The following is a 26705-nucleotide window of genomic DNA, read 5'->3' on the forward strand; positions in this document are numbered from 1 at the left end:
AAACACAGGGCAGGGCAAGCTGCACTGCAGACTGAGACAAGCACAGTCCTAGTGTATCGGCCACTCCCACCAAACATTAATATAGGCATATACCTAGACAGGACTGCATGTATACAGGTGTTAGTTTATGGCTCTCTGATAAACATTGGCAGTCTGGTCAGTGCAGCTCATATTTTTGGTTAGCAGGGCCTGTTTCCACTGGCACTGGCCTGGGTCTCTTCTTTAATAGGGAGCTACTGCTGCCAGGGTTGGAGCACCAGACTGGGTCAGAATTGTTTTGACTGATTGTGGCACGACAATTATTAGTCCGCGAGTCTGGGGAGTGTTCTTTAGGCTTGGCATGGGTGTCTCCTCTACTGGCATGGGGCAGCTGTGGAGTTGGCTCTCCGCTGACCCACTGTGCCTGTGCCCTGGGTGTTATTGCTACCACTCAGACAGCAGGCCTTGCCATGGTGTTGACCATGGTCCGGTCTGGGTCCATTATATTGCTGAAAGTTTCCAGCATCAGCTCCGAGGAAGAGGCTGGTGTCTAGGGTGCACTGTGACCCTAATGAATATCCCATCCCACGGAACGGAACTCTGCGCCTGACTCACAATGTCTCACACACTTAACTCTGGCTTATTGTTTGTCCTGTGTTCTCTTCCCTTAGAGACGGTAATGTCTGAGTCATCATCTGATGTTCTGCTCTTTGATGGTTGTTTTGTTTTCTTCTTCTTCTCTTGCCATTGGAAGGTTTGCTCTCTCTGTCAGCATTCTGTATCTGTCTCAGCGCTGTTCTTCAATGAGTGGTGCAGACTCTGCAGTTTATCCAGAGCTGTGACAGTCCAGCACTATTTAGAGTGGGAAATCTCCTTTTTCTCCATTTAGCTCACATCAAACTAACTATCTTTTGGACCAAAATCATAACCAGGATGTTTTTTTGCTTTGGCAGTGGAAATCTGAAATGATCAGGGACCTGAAATGATGGTGAGTTGTTACCATTCAATTAGCTGCTCTGGTTTAAGGTCAAAGGTCATAGCTGATGTATGGCTGTGTGACCTGGTGGTTACCGGGGTCATGGAGACAGGATGTACTAGCTGACATCATGCCTTCCAGGGACAGATCTGTGGGTGGGCAGGGTGGAGGGTCAGTGATCATTTAGTCAAATACGTTTGAGGTGGTGGCCAGGGTTTTTTCCGACAGTAAGTGCATGTGCATTTGTCTTAAGTTTTTCTTAAATCTTATAAAATCATCTTAGTCCTTCTCTGGAGAGGGGGAAACTTTAGTTTCTACAGTATTGTATATTGGGGGCTTCCAATCAGAAATCAGGTCAACAAAACTGCTACATGGTAGCACATGTATGCACTTATCCGACACTGGGCAAAACCCTTGCACGAACAAAAGACATTTGTACTGTAGTAGCCTATTCCTGGCCAAATCCCAAGCAATATCCGCTGAGATGCCAGCATTTCAGTGCTGCTTAGCTATGGGGCACTTTTCCATGTCGTCCAAGACGGTACAAACAAATCTGGCTTTGGTCAGTGGCAGTACAGAAGTGTGTCTAAGGCCGGTTTAGGCTCCACATCCAATAACAGCCTCCGTGTCTTCATCTTAACCAACCAAGCAGCTTGGGACTAACCTCTCTACTCTCCTACAGTATGGACCAGCACTTCATTAACAATCCATCTCCTAATCTGTTGATAACAGCCCCAGAGGCTGAAACTCGGCCGGGGCCTGCGCCAAACCACAACACGCTGGCCAGCGTGCAGTGCAGTCACAGACTAGTGCAGCTGAGGGAGGAAGGGAGGGAGGGAGGAGGCTGGCTGCATATCGGCCTGCTATTGTTTTGTAATATGATATCAAGGCAGCCATTATTCCATTTAGCCTTTTGGCTGACCAAGACTGTGAAACACATACTGGCTATTTCCAAATATTTCCAAATACTGTACCTCAATGATTACCTTGACACACTGAATAGTATGGGTGTACTCATCTGGAAAATATCAGATTCTACATCAGAAAGAACAACCAGATTTCTATATGAATTTATTTATTTCTATATCGACTTTAATCAACTTGTTGGCGTGGAGGAGAGAGAGATCACGCTTGTGGGTTCTTACTTGGAACTGAAAGGGATCCAGCTCTGCAGTCGAACACAGCCCCCAAAAAAGTGGTCTGAGCACATGGTGGGCTGTGCGTCAGTCCAGGAGTGGAAAAGTAGAACAGAGTAAAAGAGGGGAATGGGGGGGGAAAAGTACCGCCTGTGATACTGAATCAAACCCAGCCATTTCCTGTGCCCTAAACTCAGCTCGGCACTCTCCATATATGGTAATGGTATTTGCATGAAAGAAAGCCTGGCCTTATGGATCCTGGGGCTGGTGCAGAAATTCCTCAAATGCTGTTGGATTAAGTTAAGGGAAAAGGTCTGGTCTTATCCCAACATTGGGAGACTGGTGTGAGGGAGGTGATTGTTTTCTCAGAGGGAGAATGAGATCAAGAAATTAATGAGTTTAATCATAGATCTTCTCTGACAAAGGTCAGAATCATACTTCCTGGGGCCAATGTTGTTTTGACATGTGTAGTCGTATGATATTTATGTGAATTGAAGCATACAGAACAGAAGCATAAACCATTACTTTATGACTAATGCTCTGTACTACCATATAATCTGTGTGTGTGTGTGTGTGTGTGAGGTTGTTACTGTAAGCTGTGCTCAGAGCAGAGTGAAGTATGTGCTGGTTCCATGGTGATGTTATTATTGTTAGCTGCTAGTTGTCCCCTGTGGGGCTGCATGTATGCTTTCTCAGACCTCCATCATAGACCCACCTCAGCTGGGGAATCACTTACCAGACAGCACAACATTCAGCTCTGGGCTAAATCTCATCTCAGTCAATACACACAACCAGCCAAGTATTCTCTATCAATGGCACTGTATGCGAAAAGCATTCATTCATATTGAAAATGATTGTAAACATGGAAAATATTTAATCCACTTAGTGGAGTCGTTGAACTTTTGCCTCCTGTGTTTCTGGCTTACGACCTCTCCCACTTGAAGCAGTATGTTATCATTCCTAACAAAGCCGGGAGAGGATATATATAGCAGTCTAAAATGGCTGGCTCTGTTCTATTTCATCCAGAGGTTGGCCCAGTGTGGCACTTAATTTTCATTTTTGGTGAGTGGTTAAGTCCTATAACGTGAATGGTGCAGGTTACAGTATAATGGTTGGGATATAGATCTTTGCGGTTGTATGCATTTGTGGTGCAGCTATAGTGCAAAGTGCAAAGTACAGGTGTGTGTGCGCGTGTGCATGCACATGTGTAGTGTAGTGTAGTGTAGTGTGTAGTGTAGTGTAGTGTAGTGTAGTGTAGTGTAGTGTGTAGTAGTGTGTAGTGTATAGTAGTGTAGTGTAGTGTAGTGTAGTGTAGTGTAGTGTAGTGTAGTGTAGTGTAGTAGTGTAGTGTAGTGTAGTGTAGTGTAGTAGTTTAGTGTATAGTATAGTAGTGTGTAGTGTAGTGTAGTGTAGTGTAGTGTAGTGTAGTGTAGTGTAGTGTAGTGTAGTGTAGTGTAGTGTAGTGTGATGACAGTTCCCATTGTGGAGTTCTCCTCTTCATTCACACATCGTCTGCATAGACGTGTTTATGAGGTCCCATGGTATGACATCACATGTAATGCACCCTGCTCAGTTTGCTGAGGAGAAAGCAGCCGTTTCTTCTTCTACTTCAAAAAAAAAAGTTGTTAAACATGATAATGGGTACCGTCTGGAAAATTAATCGAGCAGTAATTCACCCAGTCTTGCCTCCCGAGTAAAAATGCACATTGAAATAGGCTAAGAAGCTATTAACATTCCTCAATATGTCCCATGCTAAGGCTGTGAGTCTGTAAAGAGAGAGTGGTATTTATTTTCCTGGTGTTTAAGAAAATGTAGCCACCCCTGAGAATGTGGAGGGTTCATTTTTGCCGTCTCTCTCCGTCTCTGTGTACAAGTCAATTAGTGAGTGTTACCATGGCTTTCCATTGGTCAATTATCTGCTGGGGTGTGACTTTATTTTCCAGTAATTGAATACAACACTCAAATGGTTTTAGCCTCTGTGTTGTTTTAGTATTGTGAGTTGATTTAGGTTGGAGAACAAATGTGTGTTTTTCATCTTCAGTCACACACTACTGTACCATTTTCCAAGTCATTGTCACCAGTGTACCACTGAAGCTATTACAGTGTCCAAATGGGAATGTTGCAACCATATTTAAAAAGTTGTATCAAAGCATTCCCCAGTCAGAAAAAACATCACACAAGTTCACAATTCAAAGGCCTTAGCTCCTTGTTCTTGAAATTGAACTTTGTGGAATGGACAGTTGTTGCAGCTGTTTCTGCTAGAATGTTGTTTGTGTCCACATCTATGTTAGAGTTAGGTTTATGGTTTAGGAGTCAGGTTAGAGGTTAGGGCTAGGGTGAGAGGTCAGAAGGCTGTACGTGGTTTTTAACCATATAGTGAGACTGCTTTACGTGGTCAGAAGGCTGGGTTAGGGTTAGGGTTAGTGAGACTGCTTTACGCCCTATCTTTTCTCTTTATCTCTCTTTCTATATCTCTCTCTTCCTCTTTTTCTCTGCGTCTCTCTTTACAGTCAGGAAAAAAGAGTTAACTGGCGTGGTGATGTGTCCAGTGTTGACTAATGTTCTGGATCCTGTCTGTGGCTTTGATTGGTTCCCCGTCCAGGAGAAAGAGACTCACTCCTCACAGCACGTTGTGATCCTCTCCCACAGTAGCCAGATGACACTGACTCATAGCTCATGATGAATGACCTCAGCTTTCTGGAGACCCGCTCTCAGCAAAAACAACACAGGAACGAAGGGAGGAGGGGAGGAAGGGGGGGGGGGGGGAAGGGGAGGGGAAGGGAAAGGAGAGATCGGACAGCATTCAGGACACAGCATCAAAAGGGTCAACAACACAGAGAAAGCCATTTTGGGAATCCTGATCTTGCACCTTTTTTTATAAGTTTGAGAAAACAAAGCTCAGCGTCTGTTTGGGTGAAAGAGAGTTGACATTCACCTGTTTCTGTGTGAAAATGTGTTAGACATGGGGGGAAGCCCAAGTTCATTTGAATTATTGAGCTGTTTTCTCCTTGTTGCTGCACTTTTTGGCTGCCTGCTCACATGCCCTCACCAAATGTAATGATGTCAGCCCTATTTAAAAAGAACGCTACTGCTCATGATTTATATGATACATATATATATTAGGCCAATAGTAAATGGATTTGTGCCTAGTTCTCTATATAACAGCTTGTGTATTCATGTCTTATTTGAGAGACTCCTCACGTGTGTGTGTGTGTGTGTGTTCGTGTTCCAGGGGAGCCGGGGCCACTACCGGTACCACTGGCAGAGCCACAATGTCAAGCAGAGTGGAGTGGACGACATGGTGCTGCTGTCCAAGATCAACGAGGACGCCATCGTGGACAACCTCAAGAAGAGATACATGGACGACTACATCTTCGTATCCTTCACGTTCACACCCAGACGAAGAATAGCATGGCCCGGCCACTCTCACACTGTTCCCAGAATAGCTCAATGATCATCCACAGTCGTATAGTAACTCTGAGTAATGACCAAGTCTAGTGTTTGAGTCTCCAGAAGTACCCCCCCCCCTCTACAGCCCCACTCACACCCCAGCCTGCAGCACCATTGCTGGGGGAGAAGGGCCTCTCTGTGCCCCTATCTGGACCCCTGACTCCAGTTTCCTTTCCTCCCTCAGGCTGGGATGGATCCTTATCAGGTTTATTCTGGTTTGATCTCCCCATGCAGTGATATGGGGGGGGTGGGTTGTGGAGAAATCTACAGTAGGTCTAGTCAGTGAATGTGAGCGCAGCTACTTTCCCACAACAACAGTCATAGTTTTGATTAAATCAGTGTGTGTCTATACTGAGAGCATACAGAGGCCAGATCCTTAAAGCGCCCGAGGCCTCAACCACCTATAGAATACTGATATGGCTTGCTAGGAATATTTAGATTCACTCTTATAGATTCTAAGAATGGAGCTTTAACGTAGCTAAATTACAGCACTGTATTCAGATTTGTGATTCGATGTTTTGGAGTCTTTGAATGACCCCTTATGAAAAGAGATGTTGAATGTTCTCGAAGGAGCTCATTACTCAAACCTCATCTGTGTCCTGGCAGTATTACCATTTAGGATTATGGAGTTCAGCGGATGCGGGCCATTTTAGACTTAAAAACTCTGAGTCAATCCTCTGATTGTGGTCACAAAATAGCAACAACACTCAAGTGTTCTAGCTAGTGCCGTACTGGGCTGGGGTCACTGCAGGCCACCCTCAATACCAGCTTTCTGTGCCGCGAGCAGCTTTGGACTGTGGAGCCAAAACCTCACTTCACTACACTGCAGGGCTGTTCACTGGGATGTGTGAACACTGGGCCTTTACAATACTCCGGCCCAATCACCAACAACTCTAATGCTACCACACAGACGCACATTACCCTGACGTCATGGGCCCAATTACTGAGAGTTAGTCATTCTTGGAGTGAATGGGGAAAAGTGACCTAAGTCAAGATTTATAAATATGTTCTGAAAGTTCATTGCCATAAAAATTCAAAGGAGTGGGGTGTTAGATGTCAAGTGGGTGCAGGAGACTTGTTTTGTTTTTTGTTTTGATGACAATTATGCAATAGTCATTAATGCAGGCTTGATATTATTAGTCCTTCAGCTTGTGGCCCTTGACCTATAACCTTCTCAGACATACATTGGCCCTGTACTCATCTCTGTCAACCCCTTCAAGCAGATGCCCTACTTTGGGGACAAGGAAGTGGAGATGTATCAGGGCGCGGTAAGTTGGCATTTCTCTGTGGAGAGGAGTGAGGCACAGACATTCTCTGCCATTTAGGTTGTTCCTATTTATAGAAAAAAAGAATACAATGTAGCAAAAGACAACCGTTGTCACCAATTTGTGTGGTGATTATTTACATTGTCTCATAGCCGCTTTGAGGTGTTATTGAAGTTAAAAAAGAAATGATTTTCATGGTGATATTAGCAGTATAAAGAACAAAGGATTAGAAGTGAACTGGGTTAGGTGTGGTGCAAATACGTTTTCCAGCAGCACCCTTACTTGGCGCAGATGTTGCAGAAACTTGCCTTACCCATTGAAAAGGCTTGGCAGTACCTTCATAGCACAGACTGTTCAAGTCTGTGTTCTTTGAAGTGTTCTTGGCCAGCACACTGAAACTGGCCTTGGCTCCCAAATCGGACGTTTCATAAACTCCCGATGCTTGATAAAAAAACTCTTAGCCCACTGACTTTATTACTTAATTACATTAAATACTCCTAATTCTTTTTTTTACTGCCTTTTTGCAGTCTTTATAATCAGTTCCCCACTTCAGACCAAGACCCACCCAGTTTTAAAGCTACATCGGTAATTATTTTCTCTCCACTTGTGTTCCACCGCCAGGCTCAGTATGAGAACCCCCCTCATATCTACGCCCTGGCAGACAACATGTACAGAAATATGATGATTGACCGCGAGAACCAGTGTGTCATCATCAGGTAAGAGTTTGAATCCTCCTGTCTCTCTGTCTCTCTGTCTCTCTGTCTCTCTGCTATGCCTCTGGCACCCTTCAGTCTCCCTTTCACTGTTTGTTGTTGTGGTTGTCAGTGTCTCTCACCATACACAGAGCTGGTATGTGGGAAATGCCTGGGTGAATGAGGGAGGGAGCTGTCACCTGACAGAGAGAGAGAGAAAATACTTGTGTGTGTGTGTTTGTAATGGTGACACCAGTGCTGTTGAACCGCTGAAGGTTATGATAATAGATGACAAGAGACAAGGGAACAGATCCAACAGGTTCTACCACCTGACAGTGGTGCCAGTCACCTGCTCTGTCTGGGTTTGTCCCATCTTACCTCATCCAACCCTCCTGATGGTGGACTTGTAACACAGCCATTTGGCAAAGGGAGGCTAGAAAATACCTCAAAGTCAAAATAAATGGCCTCAAGCTCTTTACTGGTGGCAGCTGGTTAGTTGTTTTAGACATGTTTTAAAGTCAAATCAGGATGTGGAATGAATACAAAACACAACAACGTCTATTTAAGCATGAGCTTCCTGGTTTCAGCAAACAGGACGTGCACCTGCAGGGTCCTTTGTGGCCCCTGGGCCTTCTCTCACTGTAAGGAAGTGGAGGTCTGCTCCTCTGCGGACGCTGCTGTTCTCATGGAGTCAGAGGAGGGAGGAGGACACAAGTGCTGCATAGGCTGATGTAGATTAGATTCATTAGAGCAATTTTCAAGAGTTGAATTGACTCCTGGCAATGCTTCAACATAGCTCCCTCTAATGCTTTCCCTCTTCTTCAACCACTCTGCTAAAAGGGCTTGATAGTCAAAGGAAACCCAAGCTTACTAACGTAGCCGAGGTCATGATGGCGAGGTGTAGAAAGGGTAGCCATTGGAGAGTATTCAGACACAGCCGTGGGCTTCTGGAAGCTTCTGGTAGCCCAGAGATCCTTCCTCAGTGTTCTGAAGCTTACAGTAGGAACAATGATTCCCATGAGAGGAGGCCCAGAGGAAAAGTGTTGTCTCATGGTTGGGGCCTTTATCCTGTGGTTCAGTCACCTGAGGCCTGGGAGGTTACTGTAGTAGTGCTTACCTCATGGCGAATGGTCCCTGGTTCAGCATTTTCCCTCCGTTGTTTGCCCAGCGAGCAGCTGCCAGTACAGCTTCCCACATAAAAGGAATGGAAGTGGATTTGTGATGGACCAGATCAGCAAACAAAGGCCTCCGTGAAATTGCTGTCCTGGCAGTGTGGTCAGCAGCGCTGCACGGCGTTCGACCTGTTCCCTTTCCCACATATTCAACACTGTTTGGAAATGAACATGACATGAGTCATCTGCGGTGGTCAAGTGGTGTTGACTGGGCTCTCTGTGAATGTCTTACTTTGCCCTATTTTTCTGCACTCAAAACCCTTTGAGAGGAAGTCCATGTCAAAAGACATTGTAAATGTAAAAAAAAAAAAAAAAAGTTTACTGTAGAGTTTTTTTTAAACCTAACCAACTCATTGTATGGGTAAAAACATAATGATTTTTGCAAAAATATTGCTGCGTTAGTGTTTACACTTGTGTTTTTATCTTTCTTTTGCAGTCTTTTAATGTCCATTTTTACCAGTGAGTTTACAGCTCTATGCCGGAAAGGGTGGCTTGAAATGCCGTATCTAATGAGACACTATAGTCTCTAAACGTCTTCTTTTTTCTGGTCATGTTTTTCCCGCTGCTCATAAAATAGTTTTCTTTCACTCTTATTCAATTTTCTCTTTGGTTCAGTGGGTCTAGTACTGTAAGGATGTCTTTTTTTCTCTCTCATTGATATGAAAGGCTTGGTAATGAGCTATTGTTTCATGGAAACAATGACATGGGAAACAGGGAATCCATTTAATTTTTTTTCACTGTTAATGTATGAAGCCGCTTTTTGGAGGAAATGAGGTTATGCAACGTGACGAAACACTGAAAGCGTGGACAATTCACCATGCCTCAGTCACACCTCATCATCCCTGTGTGTGTGTGTGTGTGTGTGTGTGTGTGTGTGTGTGTGTGTGTGTGTGTGTGTGTGTGTGTGTGTGTGTGTGTGTGTGTGTGTGTGTGTGTGTGTGTGTGTGTGTGTGTGTGTGTGTGTAATACTGTACAGGCATTTCACTCATAGCTGATGTCTGTAATGATGAATGTAGATGGTATCTCCGAGTGACATCAGTGGGCCCAGTGATTCAGTGCTGACCCAGTGAGGTCGTTTACAGTAAGCCCTTTGTAAAGCACATGACGCATCTCTCCTTCTGCCCGTGTTTGGCCAATAAATCTGAGAGGAAGTCAACAATGTGTTTAGCATCTGAGTGCTGTGTAATTACAACAATGGGGTACCTCCCCTCACAAGTGTAAAAATAGATCCTAAGTCAAACTGACAAAAACATGGCCTCTGGCAATGAGTCCTCAGTGGTGGGACAACCAGTGTCCTGTACATGCTTACAGGTGAAGACTAGAGGAGGGGACGTTGATTACCTGTCGTCAGTGTATTGTATGTACTCAGAGTACATTGTTGTGACTCTTATCTAGGACTGCTGGGCAGGAGGTGTAGCAACCTAGACAGGAGCAGGGTCTCTAGTGTCGCCCTGAGTGAGATGAGCATATAGGGTTACTGTTGTGGAACGGAGTGGCTTCAATGACTTCCTCTGGCTTCCTCGAACTGCCTGCAGCTGTGCTGTCTCACAAGGGCATTACCGACATGACTCCCCTTTTCGAAAATGAAATAAAAACACACTCCTCTGTCATCTGCTGCCAAACCACATATGTCTAAATAAGTATGACCCTGGCAAAGTGAAGGGCCAGGAGGAGAAAGACAAGGAGAGAGGGCGAGGAAAGAGAGGGCGAGGAAGAAAAGAAACGGTGCAGTCGTGACAACGTAGGATTAGCGTGGTTCGAGTTCCTCTTTCTAGAGTTTTACACTGGTGTGAGGGTTACTGCTGGCCTCAGACTGAGATTACCTGACAGAAACCCACTAGAGAGGGGCGTTCAGTGGCGTAGCACACTAAGGCGCGTACCATATCATCGCAAGGTCCCTGGTTTGATTCCGGCCATCAACATATCCTGCATGTCATCCCTCCTCTCTCTCACCCATCCTTCCTGTCAATTTTTACTATCTCTATTCCAATAAAGCAGAAATGCCCTAAAACATATATTTAAAAAAATAAAAACACTAGAGAAAGATGAGCATTTAGGTTTACACAGGAAGTCGAGTTTCTGTGGACAGGAAGTTAGGAGATGCCTTTTCACCTGGTAATACAGGACGTTTAAAAGAAGTTCCTGATTCCAGGTCAATATTGCTTTGAGGTGAAGGTTTTGGCGCAGATTAGCTGGGAGAATAAGCGGAAGGCCGTTTTGACTGGCGTCCAAACTGCTGTTCCGGTTATATATACACACACACACCCACACACACACACACACACACATACACACACACACACACACACACACACACACAAACACACACACACCACTTTACGACTAGAGGAAACATATGAGCAAATATTTATTTTATTCTGAGCAAATGAGGTGTGGGTTGAGTTAAGACACATCTCTCTTCAGTAGAACAGGCCACATTTGTGTTAATTGGGGATAAGAAACGGTAAAGGAGCATTTTGGTAAACCCCTCTGACCCTCTTAAAAGCAGGCTTAGTGGAGACTCAGTGGAGATGTCTGCTGGTACCCTAAATCTACCACCGTTTTTTCAGCTTTACAGTTTTGTCGTAGACTTCACAGATAAAAGTTCTATTCTTATCAACTTGTAGCCATTGCTATTTCCAGAAATGGATGTGATTCTAAGTGGAACCTCCTCTTGAATAAAGACAATAAAGGCAAGGAAACCAGAAGTATTTATAGTATCTGGTTCCTCTATCAGCCTTATAACTGTCAAGTGATACTGTTGACAACAATACATCTTGTGCATCCTTGAATTGTACATTATGTTTGGAAGCAGTGCCAGTGCCCTGCTCTTTAGATGCAGCACAGAGATCAATGTGTTCTGAGTGGATGGGCATATGATGAGCGTTGGGGGTTCTCAGAGGATTAGGATTTTACTGTAAGCCACAGAGTCGAGTTTCTATAATGTCTTAATGAGTAATGAATGTGGATAAAGAAGTACTTGTTGCCCCGAAGACAGTTTTGAAGATCTCTGTCATGCTGGGGCGTTTGAAGCTGAACACACTCTCTCTCTCTCTCTCTCTCTCTCTCTCTCTCCCCATCTCTCTCTCTCTCTCTCTGTCTCTCTGTCTGTCTCTTTCCATCTCCCCATTTCTCTCTCTCTCTCTCTGTCCTTTGTGTGTCCCAGTGGAGAGAGTGGAGCAGGGAAGACGGTGGCAGCCAAGTACATCATGGGCTACATCTCCAGAGTGTCAGGAGGAGGACCCAGAGTCCAGGTGAGTCCAGAGGAACCAACTCGCTGTTTCAACACTTTGAACCACAAATATTGGTGTTTGAGAAAGTGTGATTTTCATGTGCCTGTGGCAATCATACAGCATCCACTGTATGGATGCAGAACCATATGAGGTCAAGGGTATCCTAATGACCTTCTGCTGTTTCCTGCCCTGGACATCCCCTCTCATTTGACCCACCCAAGCCATCTCCTGCCAGAACCCCCTTCACTCTCCCATTACCTCCCATTATCAGCCCATCAGTAGCCAGCCCCCCCCCCCCCCCCCCCCTCCCCTCTCCCCTTACACACCACAACCCCCCCCCCCCCCCCCCAGCAGCCATCTGGCCCCCACTCAGCAGATGTCCTGTCCCCAAGCCACCCCAACACCCCTCTCCACTGGCCTCCTCAGTATTATACTGACCCACTGACTCTTAAGGGCTTGGAATGTCCAGTCTGTAGGGATCTAAGCTGGATCACAAGACTCTTCCTCTCAGACGCGACTCTGATATGAGTCGTTTATGTTTCAGTCTGATTAGAGCTGTTTTCCAGCCCAGAACGTTTTCATATTTAAGCTCTCAAGAGTTCAAGTTTCGAATGGTGCTGATGAATGTTGTGCATCTCTTTTCATTGTACATTCCACAAACTCTATTCATAGTGACAGGCTTGAATATTATCTTGTGTGTCTGGAATATACAATATGTTTCTGTTTGTGATGAAGATTATGGGTTAGTATCTGTATGTGTTTATAGTGTGTGGTATGTTATTGAAATTACCCTCAGAATTTCCATTGTTTTATTGAACAAAGGTGTTCATTGTATAGGAAACCCCCTGCCTCTCTCTTTCCCCTTCCTGCCCCCATTTGGCTTTGTCAGATCTCTCTAATGTCCCCGTCATGTCTCTCTCTCATGGTGACCCCCTACTCCTGTGTGTATGTGGTTTGTGTGCATTGTGTGCTCTCATGTCGTGCTACATGTGTTTACATGTACAGACATGTATGTAGTTTCTCTACTGAAAAAAATAATAATGAAAAAAATAAAATAATAATAATTCTTCTAGCATTGTGACTGCAATGGCCCCTGGTCCTAGCATAGATTTGTTTCTCTTATGATGACTGATGTATAGATGATTCACTTACTTAGTCAAATGTACTTGTTGTAAGTCGCTTTGGATAAAGGCATCTGCTAAATGTCTAAAATGTAAATGTAAAATGTAAAGTGTGTGTGTGTGTGTGTGTGTGTGTGTGTGTGTGTGTGTGTGTGTGTGTGTGTGTGTGTGTGTGTGTGTGTGTGTGTGTGTGTGTGTGTGTGTGTGTGTGTGTGTGTGTGTCAGACCTCTGTCACAAAACTTAACATAAGACTTTAGTCCCGGTCTCTGATTATTAGCATAGTGAAATATCCATGCAAATATGTCTGAGTGAGAGACTGTGTATCTTGGTACTGTAGGCGTTTTTTATGTCTCAGGGTTCTGTCACAGAACGGGTTGATTAGTTACATAAATATGTAAGCTCCAGGTTTTCCTGAGCCCTGGGGTAAGTACAAAAAGCTGTTCAACTTGAACCGGCTTGCCACTAATGTTTTTTCATGAAGGACAATAGTTCAGGGACGAAAAGGATTCCAAGAAATGCTACCACTCCACTTCTGCATACAATAATGGAAGAGTGCATAGTTCTGTCTCCCTGTCGCTGTGTTGATTAAAAACTCATGTGCTCCTGATATGCAGATGGCTCATGGGAAAGATAATGTGCTCCAGACGCTGTGGTGTGAATGTGTGAATGTGAGTGTGTGTAGGTGTGTGTGTGTGTGTGTAGGTGTGTGTGTGTGTGTGTGTGCCGGCCTGTGGAAAGTTCCAGAGACATTGGTCCATGTGGAGTATTATCCTGGGGTATGGATGACTACACAGTGTTGTGTCTCCTTACCCACCCTCTGTCTATACCATATACCTCTGTCAGTCAGTGTAACAGCCTACTGTCTGTCTGTGTCTGTCCCCCCTACAGCACGTCAAAGACATCATCCTCCAGTCCAACCCTCTCCTGGAGGCCTTCGGGAACGCCAAGACAGTGAGGAACAACAACTCCAGCAGATTTGTAAGAATTCCATGTCTCTTCAATGCTTTTCAATGCTTTTTATTTTTTTATTTTACTGTGGAACATTATGTTGTTGGCATTGCCTTTTTGCCCTGGCTTGATTTGAAACTGTTCTACGGCCTTTTCCGGAACCAAAGCAAACATAAGGATGTCCAGTTCAAATAGAGTCAAGACGTGGAGAGGAAGAAAAAAATAGGAGATAGTGAATTACAGTATAGGCTTTACTCCTCTCTTTATAAAACGTGTTGCTGCCTTCTCCTGTCTCCTCTTGGCTGGGCTGGCTAGCCTCAAGTGTGGCTTGGTTAACCAGGTCTGTGGGGACACACTGTACATAGAGAGATGGCTGACTCAGAGCAAGGGAAGGATTCACATAGAAAAACAGTTTGTATGCACATATTAACACAGTTAGTCAGCCTGGAAGGAGAAATAGAGGCAGACTTTTGCAATTGTTAGGCCAGCCAATGTTTCACAATAGAGCTTAGTGGTAAGTCTAGTATTCAGGTTAACAGAGAAGGCAGTATTGTCTGAGTTCTTAGTTTTTCTGGTCTAGTTTGAGGGGAAATAAATTAGTTTTGACACAAATGGCCTGAGAAGGCTGCTGTAGAGGAAGTCTCTCTGGAGGAGTAGTGTCTCAGAGCACTCTGGGGCTACAGTCTGCCTGGGACTGGGATAGACATTACATTACAGAGAGGGAGAGAGAGGGAGAGAGGAGGGGGAGGGGGAAGATGAGAGGGGGAGAGATGGAGAGGGAGAGATGGAGAGAGAGGGGTCAGCCCCCCACACACACACACACACACACACACACAAACACACACACACTAGTGGGCCGCAGGTGTGCGCCCGGAGCTTAGGCCTTGCTATGACTGTTATTTCCCCGTGACTCAGAGAGCTCTGGCTTTCAGCTCTAGCTCGGCCCTCTCTGATACTAAAGCGCCATGCTCTCATCCTTCAGGGGAAATACTTTGAGATCCAGTTCAGCTCCGGCGGCGAGCCAGATGGAGGGAAAATCTCCAACTTCCTGCTGGAGAAATCGCGCGTGGTCATGAGGAATCCTGGGGAGAGGAGTTTCCATATATTCTATCAGGTGGGACACTCGGGTTACATGGTTTGTGTTTGTCATATCTGCGTTTATGTGCATGTCAGAGCTGAGGAGAAAATGGACCGAAATTGGCGTACAGTGAGTGTGAGTGAAATTCAGGATAGGAACAGTTACAAGTGCCATTTCCTGAACGCAGGTCGAGCTGTTCTGACTGTGTATTGCTTGTGGTCCCTGGAAGACTGGGGGCGGTTTAGCCTTCCCTTGATGCAATGCCCTTAACACATAAAAGCTGAATACAGAATAGGTGAGAATGGATGGAAATAGATGGTGCCAACAAGTGAGAAACAGCTATGTGAGGGTACAGATAGAAAGCAACCATAGACCATTGATGGAGTCTGACAGTGCTGTACAAATAAGAGCCATGCACAAGTCTCCCCACTCTTCCCATGACCAGCAGTTTAACATCCTTAAACGTGCCAACATGCCATTGCTGTCATCACTCCTACTGTATAAGAGTCTAATCATCTCCACTTTCTGATGTTTGCGCAGATGATAGAAGGAGCCAGTGTAGAACAGAAGAGCAGCCTGGGAATCACAAGCCTAGATTACTACAATTACCTCAATCAGTCTGGCTCCTACAAGGTGGATGACATCAACGACAAGAGTGACTTTCAGGAGACTATGGTATGTATTTTTTTTGGTCTATTTCTTTCTAATTATTTCAATACAAAGTTCCAACTTCTGTTGGAATTCTTGGATTCAGGTGTGATGTGTGGAGTCGAGGGATGAGATGAGATCACCGGTGTCATTCAATGATTGAATACAATGTGCGCACAAGGGCCGGCCCTCGGTTTTAAACGAAACTGCAAACAGTGGAAAAGTACCAGAGACGGCGAATCTAATGACCTCGCTCAGCCCCCCCTCTTGCTCTCTGTCTTATCCTATGGGTAGACGTTGCCCATCGAGGTCAGTGTGTTTACCATGCTGAGTATGAATGACACCAGCAGCTTGGCCTAAGACAAAACACATCCTTCTGGGGACAGAGACAAGAGGCCCTGATTGAGCAGCCTTTCACTGATCTGACAACTGTAATACTAATGCATCCTGTAACTAATGAATCAACCACAATCACTCATCAACCAGAGTCACTATTCCCATCACGATTCATAGTGTGTCACTATCACATTTTCGTGGTTATTCTCTGTCATCCACCTCTTTCCTTCTCTTCTCCACGGTTTCTCCTTCATTCTTCTCCTGTGTTTCCATCTCCACCTGTTTCTGTTTACCCGTGAAACCACAACAGAAGTAATTAGAGGACATGATGTAGGTACCACAGGGGTAAGTGAACACACATTGCAGCCCTGGGTTAACGTGCTCCACCTCTTTCCTCTCCCAGCATGCCATGGAGGTGATTGGCATCTCAGGGGAGGACTGCGCCCTGGTCCTGCAGATCGTAGCCGGAGTTCTGCACCTCGGAAACATCAACTTCAAGGAGGCGGGAAACTACGCTGCTGTGGAGAGCGAGGAGTGTACGTACCCTCAGCGCCTCTGTTCTGTGTGTTTGTGTCAGATGGCTAGCTTAGCTGGACCTATTAGCATATAGCACATAGCTGAGCTGGACCTATTAGCATATAGCATATAGCTTAGCTGTACCTATTAGCATATAGCACATCGCTTAGCTGGAGCTATTAGCACGTAGCTTACCCACCGACCTAGTCCTGGCAGGTCTACGCAGGGAAGCAACGGGGGCAAAGGGGAGGGAGCCAGTGTTCAGATTTGAAATGCAGTTAAAAGTGAGAGACTGTTCCTCGTTCCCCAGCCTGCAGCCTGGCATCTCCCCCTGCCTTTTTTTTTTTTACGACGGCTCCTCTCCAGTGTCCTGGGCTGCCCTTTATGGGACGGTTAGGCAGCTCAGTTCTCAGCTTATGTTGTGTTTTTACTCCCCAAAGCTGCATTGTGTTAATGCAGGGCTGCAGCCAAGCGCCAGGCCATGCTGAATTACCCCAGAAAATAAAACACCAATTTCCAAGGTCTGGCTGTATTACATCACAGGACTAAAATTACTCAGAGAAATGCAGCTCTCTTCCTGTCTCTCTCTCTCTCTCTCCCTCACTCTCTCTCTCTCTCAACCCCCCCCCCCCCCCCGCCCCTACATCTCCCCGGCCCGCCTCTCTCCCACCCTTCCATCCTGAATGATGCAGTTCAGTTGGTTGCCAGGGTACAAAGCCACGGTCTGTTCTGCGCAGACAGAGCGCCAGCGCTCCCTAATCTCTGCGTTTCCTGTCCACCCCCCCCCCCTCCCCCCCCCCCCCCCCCCACTAGTCTCACTTCCTGTCTGCACTGCACTGCAGTGTGTTTCACATATCAAGACCCCTGGTGCCCCATATAAAACCACACCAACAAAAGTCCACATCAACATCTGCTTACGCTCATCCAAACAAATCCATGCCTCAGATCCACTTTAAAGAAAAGTAAAGACTACACCCTTATACCAATACAATCTCTCAACATCAGACTGGTTGTGATGATTCTTTCGGGTCCAGATGAGCTTGGTGCTCGTCAGTGATGGTGTCCATCTCCTCTCTATGAGAGAGCGAGCGGGGGGGAGGGAGTGTGGTGTCAGACTACAGTTGCAGACTGTACTGAGGTGCTGAGGACGGACTTGGCCCGCGGTGTGTACGGCCGTCGGCCACAGCATTACGTCCCAGATGGAGGCTACTTGAGCCGCCCGATGCATTCTCAGACGCCGTCAGACGGGCAGGCTGGAGAACAGCTTCCTTTTAGGGGAAGTGACTCCCAGTAATGAGGCAGGGAGGGGCTCTCAGGGGACAGTGTGAACGCCAGGTTAGCCTTAATGGGCTGCGGCACGTAGCACTCAGGCCTCAGGCTTCTGGTAGAGCCCAATTGCTGTGGCTACAGCAGGGAGGGAGATGGGAATATTTATGCGAACTTGATTACATTAATTCTGTTGTGGTATTGAACCATTTTTTAAATGTTTTATTGAGCATACCCGGAATATACTGCTGTTTTAGTTGCGTGAGTACGACTTAAAAACGAAATGTATCTGACGGTCTCTCTCTCCTTTTCTCTCTCTCTCTCTCTCTCTCTCTCTCTAGTCTTGGCCTTCCCTGCGTTCCTGCTGGGGATCGACCAGAAGCGTCTGAAGGAGAAGTTGACCAGCCGGAAGATGGACAGCAAGTGGGGAAGCGCGTTGGAGTCCATCGACGTGACGCTGAACGTGGAGCAGGCGTGTTACACGCGTGACGCCCTCTCTAAAGCCCTGCACTCACGCCTGTTTGACTTCTTAGTGGAGGTAGAAACAGAAAACACCCTCACCACAACATGTTCATGGTCCTACATGACGCCTAGACCATGGTCCAAAACGTAACATAACATTTTTATTTTATTTTCAGTCCATCAACAAAGCCATCGTGAAGCATGAGCAGGAGTTGAATATCGGGGTGTTGGATATTTATGGATTTGAAATATTCCAAGTAAGTTTTCTTGGATGGATACATGACCACAGTATTTCAGCTACAGTACTACAGTCACCATCCACACACGTACATTAGGCTAATGATTGTAAACTTTGGGCATGTAAACAGCTTATAGCCTGAGGATCAGACTGCTCCATAGAGTGTGTAGTTTATGTCCCATCTCTTGATTGAAACAGACAGCAGTCTTTTAATGTACCTTTCTAATCTGATTATCTGTTTGTGTAGTTTGCATAATGAGAGGGTCTTACTAATGCCCCCTTGGATTGTTGATAGGATTGGACTTGATTAAGTAATTAAATGGAACAAGTTCAGTATCATTGGGGGTTACAGAGTTAAAGCAATAGTACATGAGAGCGCTGATACCTTCCATGTGCTGCGTGTTTAGATAAGAAGTTTAAATAAGATTCCATGAAGCAAAGTCTCAACTGGTTAGGTTGGGTGAGGTCCGGGTTCTCTGTCCACAGTCCTCCTGTTGATACACTGGCAGGGCTATTATTAACGGAACACAGAGAAAATAAACCTTGTGTGTTAGAGTGGAGAGGTCCAGAGAGGGGAAACTGTGGCTTTCTTTAGATAACAGACAAGGTGTACTGTGGTGGCTATACTGTATTGTATGGTTTCCTCCCTCAATGCCGGGCGGACTGGTAGATAACCTCTCCCTCATAAACAAGGCCCATTCAGGAAGCCCAGAGGATATCCCCGGTGCTTTGTGGTCACATGTACATTATGACTAGACTCTCTGAGCCTCTCCAACAATGGTTTCATCTCACACTGTCTGTCCTCTGTCATTGTGTTTGTAGAAAAACGGATTTGAGCAGTTCTGCATCAACTTTGTGAATGAGAAACTGCAGCAGATTTTCATCGAGCTGACACTGAAAGCAGAGCAGGTAATGCTTTGGTGTTTTTCACTTCTCCTATCGTTAACCCATCAGTACTCTCTTCTGTATGTAGAATATCATCATCTGACCCCAGAACCGTCCTCCCCTCCCTCCCCTCCCTCCCTGCAGGAGGAGTACGTACAGGAAGGCATCCGGTGGACTCCTATTGAATACTTCAACAACAAGATCGTGTGTGATCTCATCGAGAGCAAACTGGTAGATACAAACGTACCTACTGTTCTGTGAATGCCCTTCTCGAATTCACACGCAAATAGGATAACATGAAACAGTTGCGAGGCTGCGTTAGATCGATAATTTGTTATGCCTGCTTTTTGTTTTTTATGCTCCAAGTAAGAGCAAAGCGTGTGTAAATTGAGTTACACGACGGGCCACACACACAAGTCTCCCCACTTTTCCCATGACCGGCAGTCTAACATCCTCAAACGTGCCGACATGCCTCTTAATTTGATTTATCCATCCCGCTGAGACGGCTAATCCATGAAATCCACAACAAGGGCTGGCCTTAAAGAAGCCGAGATGTGAGCCAGCCAAGCAGGGAGTCTCTCTCTGACTTTACTGATTGTAGACCAGGCCCAGTTGGCGAAATCTCTGACAAGTTTACAAGCGTTTTTTCAGTGACCGAAACCTGTGTTATCAGAGTTTTGCAACAGTCCAAAGACACAACTGCTACTGTCACCATTGAAGGCCACTGGCCGTGTTCATGGACACTGAGGAGCCAGATAGGGCAGCAGCTGTGTGTTGTGATGACATCATTCTGTGTGTGTGTGTGTGTGTGCGCGCGCGTGTGTGTGTTCTCAGAGGCAATGTGGTAGGCTAATTCTGAATTGGCCCTGCTGTTACGCTCCTAGCTGCTACAACAGTGCCAATCACATCATCCATGCTTCTTATGTATTCCTGCAAAGGAAGTAGCTTTGATTTGGAATGGATAAAGAGAGTGTTTAAACAAAGTTGGCTGGTTGTACAGTTGTGTATAATACTGTGCACGGAAATGCTTTTGGTGAAATGCAATACTGTGGTCGTTTATTATTATTTATGCCCATCTGTTTGGTTGTTTTCCCAGAACCCCCCTGGCATCATGAGCATCCTGGATGACGTGTGCGCCACCATGCATGCGGTGGGCGAGGGGGCAGACCAGACCATGCTGCAGAAGCTGAGGGTCGCCATCAACTCCCACGAACACTTCAACAGCTGGAACCAAGGCTTCATCATCCACCACTACGCCGGCAAGGTCGGCCACACTCCCTCCCTCTCTCCCTCCCTCCCTCTCTCCCGTCTCTCTCTCTCTTTTTCCCTACTCTCTCTTACCCTAACCCCCCCCGCCACACACTCTCTCTTCATGTCTCTCTCGCCATCTTTCCCCCATTCAGCCTTTTACTCTCTCTCTCTTATTCTCTCCCGTTGTTTTCTCACTCCTCTTCTCTATTTCTGTGTGTCCCTTCCTCTCCTCCTCTGTCTTACTCCACCTCTCCTCCTATCTCTTCCTCCCTCTCCTCCTGTCTTTTCACTCCCTCTTTCTCTCTCACACCCGTTGTCTTATGCTGTCTCTTTTACTCTCTCCGGTTGTTTTCTCCCTCTCTTTTTTCTCTCTCTCTCTCTCCTCTCTCTCTCTCATTCTCACGGTCTCTGCTGTGATTGTCACAAGCACTGTAAGGCTCCAGATGTGTCCTAGTCTCAGCCTGGTACACTCGACATGCCACAGGTTTAATGAGCCATGTCATAAAGTCTCTGAGGGCTTCTAACTCCCCAAGAACATTCCAGCCGTCTCAGAGTACGCAAGCGATAACAATGATCAATACACGCGCTTTATAGACAGCTGCCGTCGTCGATATAGATAGAGATGGGGATCAAGAACTGTTTTGTGATGAAAACCTCAATGAAGTCTTTGTCGGATTCTTAACTCTCATTTGGGCACCTGGAATTGAGGTGAGTGGTTCAGTAGAAATGTAGAAAGGTTTAACTGTGTCCTCTGATCGTCACTCTCCGTTTTGCGTGAATGGCCTCCAGGTGTCCTACGACGCGGAAGGATTCTGTGAGAGGAACAGGGACGTTCTCTTCAATGACCTCATCGAGTTGATGCAGAGCAGCGAAATGTGAGTAACTTGTTGCTTAAGTGAGCATAAGGGACCGAATGGCTTAGCAGGCAAGGCTAGGATTTTGTCTAGAAGCCACAAAAGCAAGGTCCTCTATTCTGATGTATATGAATGCATCTCAATGAGTCTTGCAGAGAACCGGTACAGCTGGAAACAGCAACACAATGGAAGTGTGTAAACCCCCCCCCCCACACTCCGCCTACATCCCAACCCCTATCCAGATCTGTATTTTGGGGGTCTGCTCAGGACTTTTCAGGTCTGGCGAGTGCTCCCAGTCTCCCTAGGGAGCCGCCGCATTGAGGAGCTGGCTGGCCTGCCCGTCTTGTGCGTTCCTGGGCCTCCTTTGAGCCGCAGTGGCCATCTGTGCAAACAGCCCCCACTGCCCTCATTCCCTTTGTGTGAAGTCTTTGTGGGGCCTGCAGGGGGGGCCATGCCAAGACCCCATTCAGACACGTGCTCTCAGACATACGTGTATACGCACACGCACAAACACACACACACACACACACACACACACACACACACACACACAGACAGACAGACACAAAAGAAGTGTGGAGGGGAAGGCGCCTCATTCCTTAGAGCAGCAGGTCTGCACTGAGAAGAAAGAAAAGATCATTATTGTCAGCTGGACATTGTTAGCGGGCTGCTGGTCCATCTGCACACACACAAAGCCGACTGATCCTCCCTTATGTCCCCATGGACTTGATTACAAAGACCAGACAAATACTCATGTGGGGAAAGAGAGTAGTAGTTGTTCTTGAAAATGAGTATTCATCCTCTGCTTATGTGCAAACACTAGAATCTCATCTTATAAACAAATCATAGCAAATATTATGGTAAATATTCAACCTATCTGAAAGTCCCTGTGTATGTTCAGCCTGAATAGTATGCTTGCAAATCCCCCCCAAAAATAATCCCTAAGTAGTTCTTGAACTTAAACCTTTGCAATGTTGCAATGTTGTTTTCAATGAAGATGTATTCAAAGTACTGCATAAGGAGCACTTGAGGCATTTAGAACACTTCTAGTGATTGAGTGTGAGATCAGAACTGGAGAGGACCTTGAGGTTCTGGAATGCTTGCAACTATGTGCTACATACTGACCAGCACAAATCCATCATGGTTTCGAGACAATGTTGTGAGTGAGGAAATACTGATTTAAAAGGAATGGGACAGAGAATACCATACTTGCTGGTCAAACTTTCCAGTGCAATGAAAAAAGGCACATTTTCGAGGAAGTGAAAGTCACAGTTTGGCAGGAGAGCAGAAGATAACCACAGGTATTTAAACTCCAGCTCTGTCCCCTGAAGCTAAACAACAATGTGAGCTGAGCCCAGCCACTGGCATCCAGCTCAGAGATTCCAGGGACCAAAGTTTGCTGCTGACAAAAACAGTGGAAAACAGCCCTAGCTGTTAGTGTTCAGCTCTGTTTACCAGTGGTCTGTCAGTCCTGACTCCCTGTCTGTCAGTCCTGACTCCCTGTCTGTCTGTCTGTCTGTCAGTCCTGACTCCCTGTCTGTCTGTCCTGACTCCCTGTCTGTCTGTCTCCTCCAGAGCTTTCATCAGGGCCCTGTTTACAGAAAGCCTCAATACAGAGAAGAAGGGCCGACCTACAACAGCGGGCAGTAAGATCAAGGTGTGTTGAGCTGTGAGGTGTGTGTGTGTGTGCGTGTGTGTATGCGTGTATGTGTGCGTGTGCGTCTGTGTGTACGTGTGTATGTGTGTGTGCGTGTGTCCCCTTCCTGTCTCTGTGCGTGTGTGTGTGCGCGCGCGCGTGTGTGTGTGTTTGTACGCCATACTGCAGTGACACGTGTGTATCTATGGGTCACGCAGCCACCTGCCCTTCTCTCTCTCTCTGTCAGGTGCAGCCCAGCACCCCAGGGATGAAAAGCTCATTCACGCCAGTGTTTTTTTGGCGTTGTCTCTGCGTTGTTCTAGTGATGACAGTACTAATCAGGGTTGAGCCTCTGACACACATCACCAGCAGAGATACCACTTATTAATCTCAGCCTTTTCAGCCTGCTCAATGTCCCTGAGCACTCCAGCCAAGAGGACAGACAGTCATTGAACACGTCTCAATATAAAAAAGACAACAATGTCGAGACATAAGATTGAAACTGACCTCCTCCTCTAACTCCTTCATCATCCTCATCCTCCTCTTCCTCATCCTCTTCCTCCTCCTTGCAGAAACAAGCCAATGACCTGGTTCAGACATTGATGAAGTGCACTCCCCACTACATCCGCTGCATCAAACCCAACGAGACCAAGAAGCCCAAAGACTGGGAGGAAAGCCGGTGAGTGACTCCTCTCTCTGGTTTCTCTCTGCTCCCTACTGCTCGGGGTCATGGCTCTGTCACTGGCTGATAGCATCTCGCTTCAACGTAAATATTTGAGAGTTCCAGATGTTGTTTGGGACGGTCATGCACTCTGAAATATTCAAATATCAAGGGTTTTTGGTGTGAGCGAAAGTGTAAGAACGGACACCTTTTACAGTTCTGTCTGGGGATTGTCACTGTGATATTGAGCAGGGAGAGATGCTCCATCCCTCAACCCTAAAGTTATTATTATTATGACTTCATGTGACGGACCCCTACACGTGACGGAGGAAGTCTCTTTACACACTCTCACTCTGCCTCCCTCTCTTTTTCCTTCCCTCTCTTTCTTCCTTCCCTCTCTTTCTTCCCTGGATGGAGCGGAGGGGTTGGTTGGGAACGAGATGTACTGATGCAGGGTGCTGTATTGTTCAAGGCCCTAATGGACTTCCTGTTTTGAGCGGTAGTGAGCTAGGCTCAGGTTGGCCTGGCTAATTAGCAACGGAATCCCCTGTTTGCACAGGAAGCCTACGTGCATTAAAGGATTCCTAAGGGTTGTGTTGGGAAAACAGAGGGGAAAATGACCCGCAGGTTCAGGGGCTAGCGCCACCTTCAGGTGGAACATGAACATCATTAATGCACTGGTATTGGTCGATTTAGATTTGTTACCATTTTGGAGGTACAGTATGGATGATAAAACATCAATCTATAGGTACATTATGGATGACTGTTGATGTATTTCTCTCCTCTCTCGCCCTAGGGTAAAGCACCAAGTGGAGTATCTGGGTCTGAAGGAGAACATTAGGGTGAGGCGTGCTGGCTACGCCTATCGCAGAATGTTCAAGAAGTTCCTCAACAGGTAAGAGAGAAATGGAGGAAAGGAGAATGGGTTTAAGTCAATAAATGACTACATGCTACAATTTCTACGTGGCTTTCTGTAGCATGACACTCTCTGCTCTGCCCTCGGACTAAGGACAGTGGTTGGTTTTGTACCCCGTCTGTCCCAGTCAGCAGCGGGAGGTGGGGCGGGGAGAGAGTCTCGAGGAGAGGACAGGGTCAACATTTGGAGGCAGTCAGGAAGTACTCTGCTAATGTTAGTGTTGGCAGAGCTGAGGGAGCAGGGCTGTGTGCTGGGCCTGGGCCTGGGTCTGGGCCTGGGTCTGGGCCTGGGCCTGCTGATGAGAACCACTGCTAAAACACACAGAGCAGAGTGGGCTCAGGCCAGGGCTACTGTTGTAAGCTTTCCTGCAGCATACACAAAGGAGAGTGGTGAAAAAAGCTCTACTGAACTGAGTTTGGTTATTGAGCAACATTTGTGGTGAATGAACTACTTTCTTATTGAGCGCCAGAGCTCTTTCCTCCCCCTTGCATCATACAGGGCAGGGCTAGCCTGTCCACCCCACGTCTTGCTCAGGCCATGTATTGCTCTAAAAGACATTCTCCCTCACAAATGCTGTAAGGCGTGTCCAACATTTTAGAATGAGAATTTTGTGCTTTCTATTCTAAATGTACCTCTCCGTAAACCTCCATTTTGTCTGTATCTGTCCCTCTCTCTTTCCCAGGTATGCTATCCTGACTAAAGAGACGTGGCCAACATGGCGCGGGGATGAGAAGCAGGGTGTCCTTCATCTCTTACGGTCTGTCAACATGGACCAAGAGCAGTTCCAGCTGGGACGCACCAAGATCTTCGTCAAAGCCCCAGAGTCGGTAAGACCCCTCTGACTTTCACAGTGACTAGGTACCTTAAACTAGACCCCTCAGACCTGTCTTCACAGCAACTAGGTACATTAAACTAGACCCCTTGGACCTGCCTTCACAGCAACTAGGTACCTTAAACTAGACCCCCTCGGACCTGCCTTCACAGCAACTAGCTACATTAAACTAGACCCTTCCAGGAAATGCTCTCCTATAGGTACCCTTTCCAGGAAAATATACCACAAACCTGCCCTCATCCAGTAAAAATACCACCTACCTAACTTCCTTCTCATAGGCTAGTACAGGCATAGAATAAGAACGCCAGGCTTCCATGGTGTCGTTGCCATGGACGTTGGGATCCCATAATTCTGCTGTCGGGGAGGGAAAAATGCAAGACTGAGAGTTTTTAGACTGAACACCATAAAAGGTCCTAGTGTCCAGCTACGTCAGTATCTGTGTTCTGGGGAAGCAGGGGTTTAGTTAGCAGGGTTTAGTTAGACCCAGCCCTCAGGCCCACGTCAGCACTGTTGAGTCAACACTACACTGGAACTCATACACAAGTGTGAGGCTGTGGTCGTGGACGGGTGGTGGGACATTGGAAGGTGTTTACTTTTTCCACCATAGCTGCAATTTTTTTCTTGGTTTCTATGAAAGCTGTGCTTGTGAGCTCACTTATTTACATTTGTGTGTGTGTGTGTGTACGCACACATGCACACACACGCACACATGCACACGCACGCACACACACACACACACACACACACACACACACACACACACACACACGCGCACACACACACCTGAATCAGTCCTGAATCAGCCCTTGTGGCTCAGCCTGAATGTCTTGAATTATTCCAGGACGTGAGCGTGCAGCAGTGGACTGCCAAGGCCCCCCCATCCCCCCACACTCCCTCCTGAGTCCACGTGACTGAGGTGTTCTTATGAAACACAAATATCACACAGGGGCGGCCCCTGCCATTACCCGCCAGGCTTCTCAAAACAAACCTCCCTCTCTGATAAGGCGCTGACACAAAGTAATTAGTTCATGACTAAAGCAAGTTTTTTCTTTGCATGCAATAAGACGACATAGTTTGACTCCAGGCCAGCAGCTCTGAGTAGAATATCTCTCTCTGCAGGGTAGACTGTCTCACAGGGTGGTGATGGATGGGG

The 26705-nt window shown here is 46.5% G+C and overlaps 1 protein-coding gene across 1 annotated transcript in view; it reads left to right on the plus strand.

The window, feature by feature from the left end:
* The window catches only part of myo1ea (myosin IEa), a 45270-nt gene that overhangs the window by 9687 nt on the left and 8878 nt on the right, over window positions 1-26705 (plus strand). The window contains exons 2-20 of the mRNA XM_083690866.1: window positions 5324-5467; window positions 6720-6809; window positions 7428-7522; window positions 11837-11924; window positions 13914-14003; window positions 14956-15087; window positions 15592-15726; window positions 16439-16571; window positions 18159-18355; window positions 18456-18536; window positions 19340-19426; window positions 19547-19633; window positions 20499-20666; window positions 21443-21528; window positions 23083-23164; window positions 23716-23822; window positions 24601-24699; window positions 25403-25547; window positions 25660-25666. Of these exons, the coding sequence (XP_083546992.1) occupies window positions 5324-5467; window positions 6720-6809; window positions 7428-7522; window positions 11837-11924; window positions 13914-14003; window positions 14956-15087; window positions 15592-15726; window positions 16439-16571; window positions 18159-18355; window positions 18456-18536; window positions 19340-19426; window positions 19547-19633; window positions 20499-20666; window positions 21443-21528; window positions 23083-23164; window positions 23716-23822; window positions 24601-24699; window positions 25403-25547; window positions 25660-25666 (2053 nt within the window). The remainder of the gene's footprint in view (window positions 1-5323; window positions 5468-6719; window positions 6810-7427; window positions 7523-11836; window positions 11925-13913; window positions 14004-14955; window positions 15088-15591; window positions 15727-16438; window positions 16572-18158; window positions 18356-18455; window positions 18537-19339; window positions 19427-19546; window positions 19634-20498; window positions 20667-21442; window positions 21529-23082; window positions 23165-23715; window positions 23823-24600; window positions 24700-25402; window positions 25548-25659; window positions 25667-26705) is intronic.

Source organism: Argentina silus (assembly GCF_951799395.1).
Source record: "Argentina silus genome assembly, chromosome: 19".
NCBI lineage: Eukaryota > Metazoa > Chordata > Actinopteri > Argentiniformes > Argentinidae > Argentina > Argentina silus.